Below are 5,645 nucleotides of genomic sequence, written 5' to 3'. Positions count from 1 at the left end.
TGCATACCAGACAATACATTAAACATCTGTGTACAACTAGCAATTAATAAATATGTCCATAACAGAGCGGTGTTTGGTTCTTATTATTGCACCAGCACTATTGTTCACTGAAAAGATCTACATAAGGAAAAATTTGCAGGATATATCTGAACCAACAGGCTATATTAAAGGAGGAGTTCCAGGTGCTATGATGTATAATAGGCAGTAAAATAAGGAAGACATATATAGCAGCACGTATTTGTTTATTTTGTTGCTTTGCCCTCCATTAGTGTTCAGTGAAGCAACAGTGAGGAAAGCCACTAGAATTCAAGCCCGACAGCAGCAGCCTGGGCCTGCGCCTGTGCCTGGCTGAGGGCAGCGCCACCCTCTCCGTCGTCACCACTTCCCAGCCCGACGGCCTGTGCTTGCGACTGTGACTGGCTCAGGGCAGCAGCGTCCCCATCACTGCCTAGTCCTATGGCCTGTGATTGTGACTGCGCCTGGCTGAGGGCGGCACCGTCCCCGTCACTGCCCAGCCCAACGGCCTGTGCCTGCGACTGTGCTTGGGCGAGGGAGTCGGTCAGCTCCGAGCCGTAATTGGCTCGTCGTTTCCAGATGCCACCGCCCAGCCCGGCAGCCTGCGCCTGTGCCTGTGCCTGGCTGAGGGCTACACCGCCTCCACCCAGTGCGGCAGCCTGTGCCTGGGCCTGTGCCTGGGCCAGGGAGTCAGACAGGCCCAAGCCGTAGAGGGCATGGCGCTTCCAGATGCCATGGTAACCACTGCCCAGCCCAGCAGCCTGCGCCTGTGCCTGTGCCTGGCTGAGAGCCGCGGCGCCTCCACCATAGTGCCCACCTCCCAGCTCGATGGCCTGTGCCTGTGCCTGTGCCTGGGCCAGGGAGTCAGACAGGCCCAAGCCGTAGAGGGCATGGCGCTTCCAGATGCCGTGGTAACCACTGCCCAGCCCGGCAGCCTGCGCCTGTGCCTGTGCCTGGCTGAGAGCCGCGCCGCCTCCACCATAGTGCCCACCTCCCAACTCGATGGCCTGTGCCTGGGCCTGTGCCTGGGCCAGGGAGTCAGACAGGCCCAAGCCGTAGAGGGCGTGTCGCTTCCAGATGCCGTGGTAGCTGCCGCCCAGCCCGGCAGCCTGCGCCTGTGCTTGTGCCTGTGCAGCACTCAGCCCTGCTCCTCCTCCCAGCAGCCCACCGCCGAGTCCCAACCCAACCGCCTGCGCCTGCGCTTGAGCCTGAGCCAGGCTCGCATCTAGTCCTCGGTTGACGCCGAATCCTGTAAACATAGATGTACAGCTTACACATATTTCTTCTTTTTATCACCCCATCAGTCATTTTACCCACAAAAATCGTTTTTACGAAACATTGTAACAGATTCATCTAATTGTTGAACCATAGGCACTAGGAATGTTGTAGCTAAGTATTTTTCCCTCAGTCTTATTCGGCTTTCACACACGTCCAGCTTAAACTTGCATGTGCGAAATAGCAGCTGCTTTGGTGACCCCTCTTTTAATACCTGCCACGTTGGATTAGCCGAGCTAAGGCGCTGCAGTCATGGACTGTGCGGCCGGTCCCTGCGGAGGTTCAAGTCTTCCCTCGGACACGGGCGTGTGTGTATGTTCTTAGGATGATTTAGGTTAAGTAATGTGTAAGCTTAGGGACTGATGACCTTAGCAGTTAAGTCCCATAAGATTTCACACACATTTGAACATTATTTTAATACCTTATTAATGCTGTTCAGTTGTGTGGACCCAAAAGTTCCTTCTTGCAATTTTAAGCATTTGCAGTACAGAGTACACATTTTGTTAATAACTGAAGGAAATTGCAGTCCTTGTAAGATTAATAACTGTCCAACTGCTTTAACACAACTAAAGATGAACGAAAACCCAAATTCTATCATTTTATAAAAAGTCCAAAAAACTGACTCTGTGCTGCATTTCTTCATTTGATTCTGTAGATCATAAGACTACTTCTCAGATCAGAGCTGGAGTCTACTTCTGCAATACCTAACATCTGCTACTCTGATCTAGCCACTAGAGCTTTCACAGGCCACCTTAGGACTTGAGCTCGCTGCTGTGTCGCCCACGTCCTATGACACTACTCTTCAGATAGAAACCAAACTGTGTGGTTAAACTCTGTGACTCTAATGTCTTTGTAGGACTAATTATCCAACTCAGTGGGGTGTTTTCCCCAGCTTAAGGAATTATAGGCCAGTAATGTGCAAGAGAATGGGTCAATATACCGTCCACCTGTCCATAACATCGACCTCTCAAAACCGGAGTCACTAATTCTCCTTCAGGAAACTTCTGTTTTGTCCGTTAAAACGGCGACTGCTACCCATCTCAGGGAAAATAAATCATCCTTGTGACCATGGAATTTAACATACAGTTCCGTACAATCTATTATTACTCTCTGTTAATAAATATGTTGGATGCGGTTGTGTTAGAAATACAGAGACTTAGTTTTCCCTTATAATATAAAGGACAAACAACCATATTGGTATGTGAGTCAACATCTCCAGCGCCAATATTGGGTGTAAAGAAAATATGTGAAGCAATTATCAGCTACGCGGGAGGCTATAAATAACTGTACCTTACCCTCAGGGAAGAAGCTTAGGCCTACATGGCACCATTTTAACAAATCTCCCAGAAGAGTATTTTAGAAGAAGAGCGTAAAAGCTTTACAACCACTTGTTAAGGGAGCGGTGATCACCTAAATACAAATCACGTACATGTAGGTGAACATATACACAAATACATAAATAATCTGGTGGACAGGGTGAGCAGAAATCTGCACATGTCTGGTGATGATGCTGTGATTTATGGGACGATGTCGTCGTTGAGTGACTGTAGGAGGATATAAGATGACACAGACAAAATTTCTAGTTGGTGCGATGAATGACAGCTAACTCTAAATGTAGAAAAATGCAAGGTAATGTAGATGAATAGGAAAAGCAAACCTGTAATATTAGTTCGCAGTATTGGTAGTGTGTTGCTTGACACTGTCGATATCTGGGAGTAACTTTGAAAAGAAATATGAAATGGAATGAGGGTGTAAGTAGTGTAGTAGGGAAGGTGAATGGTCAACTTCGGTGGGAAGTGTAGGTTATCTGTAAAGGAGACCGCATATAACACATTGATGAGTACTGTTCGAGTGTTTGGGGTCTGCACCAGGTCAGATTAAAGACAGACATCAGAGTAATTAAAAGGCAGGCTGCAAAATGTGGTTCTGATAGATCCGAACAACATGCAAGTATTACGAAGCTGCGTTGGAGATCTGAAATGGAAATAACTGGAGGAAATAAGACGTTCTCATCGGGGAACACTGTTGAGAAAATTGAGAGAAACTGCATTTGAGGCTGACTGCAGAACGATTCTGCTGCCCCAACGTACATCTCGCGTAACGACGCTGAAGAATAAGATTAGAGAGATTAGTCCTGCTACGGAGGCATATAGACAATCGTTTCCATCTCTCGATTTGCGAGTGGAACAGAAAATGAAATGGCTAGTAATGGTACTGAATACCCCGTCCCATGGACCATACGTACGGTGGATTGCGGAATATGTATGTAGAAGTAGATGAACACAGATCACTGGTTTCAAAATAAAATTTGGTAGCCTGTGCACCGGTAAGGAGTTACATTTGGAAATATAAGGAGGTATTTTGATGTGCACGACGTTGTCAATACAAATAGGGAGCAAAGTATTTTCATACAGAGAACTCGGCTGCAATAATCCTGACGACAATGAAAATTGCACATTATTAAGTACAACACTGTTTACGCACTATGGCTGGAAACTGGCATGAAATATTTTATTCAGACTGAATTTAGTTTGCATCTCAACCTCAGATGGAAAATATTATAGCCTACAGTACAAATATATAAAATCTAAGAAAATATTCTCTCCTAATAATATGTTATCAATTTTATCGAATCTTTTAAACAACGCACTACTCAGTTTGAGTACGTCGTGATTTTATTTTTTCCCAGTCTCTGTATTACTCAGCAATTCGAGAGTTATATTTTTATGGGAAGTAAAAGAATATACATATTTAATTTGAATATCGAAAAGTGAAAAATAAGAACGAGTATTAGAAAAACTTAAATTTGGTATTTCAATATGCTCCAGCTGTCCCCCTGTTCCGAGAACAAGGGTGTTATTGTTGTCTTTGTTGCACCTTATTTCAATGCTGTATGCACGATCTAAACAAATGAGAAATAGATCCTTCAATTTTGCGACAATAGATTGTAAGCCAGTAAATAAAGCAAGTTCATTTGCGGATACTGTTGTCTTCGAAACTAGTAATGACATAATGGACACCGACATAGTCTGTCATCTCCTTTCTCTCTTTCTCTTGTTTACGATTGTACTTTCTTGCAGATCTAATGTAAAGTTCGCAGCAGGCTCCCCCCCTCCCCCTCCCTTCCCCAGTTTAGATTTCACTCTGATGCATTAGCACGTATTAAAAACTGAGTAACGACGTTAAAGTGTATAACTCTACTGAATGATGTATTATTATTCTTCTACAGCCCGAAAGTACTGACAAGTACGTTATAAAGAACCGAAACGTATCACTTTCTAATGTGTTAGCACATTATTGAGCTTGCAGAGACCTAAAATTTCGATGCCATCCACGCATTTGCTTCAGCCGCTACAGGAAAGCAGAATGAGAAGACACAGTGATCATCCGGAAGGCAGCAGAGGCAGCTTACCTTGCACAGCGACGGCGGTGGCCAACACGACTAAAATGGACCTCATGGCTGTGAGCTGTGGATTCGGTGGCCGAAACGGACGCTGCTGGTCCTTATATTGGGAGCTCATGAGGAAGTCGGCGACCTTACGAGGAAAGTCGACGCGCTCTCCTGCACAATCATCATTTGGCTGGCGACAGGTGGGGGTGGCGCTACAGCGCGTTTTCCCGTTCCTCGTGGCCACTCATTAAATGTCGTCATACCGTATCATGAGAATATGCACGAAACAAAATATTTCAATGGTAATTTCACACAAGCGTTATCAGTGCAAGGTGGTGGTAAACAACGCTACGTGCTGGCTTGTACACTCATTGGCATATTCTTCTCTTTGCTCCTGAAGACAACATTTGTAGACTGGAGTAGCTGTGTATCTGCACATAAGAGATGACGCAAAGCTTTTCAACATCACTCAGTTTAATGCAAAAACAAGACTGACTAAGGCATATGTATACGAGTTCCTGTATCGTGACAGCGTTGGTCTGGTAGTTTACATTGAATTTTAGTAACAAGAGCAGCAGTTTTACTCATCCGTGGAATGCTTTTACAAAGATATTAGACACATCGTGATATTCCATTTTAAGAATAAAAATCATAAGTCAAATACAGGGCGATCCGGAACTACAGTGAAAAAATTTAGGAAGTTGTTCAGTGATATTTTCTGAATAGCTTGATACAAGAGACACGTGGCCTTCGGTGGCACCTTACTGAGTAATTGTACTTCTTTCCTCCCATTTGTCTTAGTGTCGATATTGTACTGGAAACATCTCCACAACATTGCAAAAGTCGACGGTATGCGCTGCGTCTCTTGGAAACAAAGATAATTCAGTCTCTCATGGTACTTACTTGCTGCTGTCAGCACTAATGAATACTTTACCCTTTACAAATCACTTGGAATAAAGGGTGG

At 44.9% G+C, this 5,645-nt stretch overlaps 1 protein-coding gene across 1 annotated transcript; it reads right to left on the bottom strand.

The window, feature by feature from the left end:
* Positions 1–225: 225 nt before the first annotated feature.
* LOC126280346 (uncharacterized) lies at positions 226–4,764 on the bottom strand. Its single transcript, XM_049979759.1, has 2 exons — positions 4,703–4,764; positions 226–1,264 (listed from the first exon to the last, which is right to left on the bottom strand). The coding sequence occupies exons 1-2, from the start codon at positions 4,746–4,748 to the stop codon at positions 300–302; spliced, it is 1,011 nt and encodes a 336-aa protein (XP_049835716.1). The 5' UTR covers positions 4,749–4,764; the 3' UTR covers positions 226–299.
* Positions 4,765–5,645: the final 881 nt, after the last annotated feature.

This window comes from Schistocerca gregaria, chromosome 1, assembly GCF_023897955.1.
Source record: "Schistocerca gregaria isolate iqSchGreg1 chromosome 1, iqSchGreg1.2, whole genome shotgun sequence".
NCBI lineage: Eukaryota > Metazoa > Arthropoda > Insecta > Orthoptera > Acrididae > Schistocerca > Schistocerca gregaria.
The sequence above is the reverse complement of the archived record's forward strand: the minus strand, read 5'-3'. Positions and strand labels throughout refer to the sequence as shown.

What these genes read in the sequence shown, in the direction of transcription:
- LOC126280346 (XM_049979759.1), bottom strand. Translation starts at nt 4,748, where the DNA reads ATGAGGTCCATTTTAGTCGTGTTGGCCACCGCCGTCGCTGTGCAAG. An exon ending in CACCGCCGTCGCTGTGCAAG is followed by an intron (nt 1,265 to 4,702) that starts GTAAGCTGCCTC and finishes CTATGTTTACAG; the next exon opens with GATTCGGCGTCAACCGAGGA.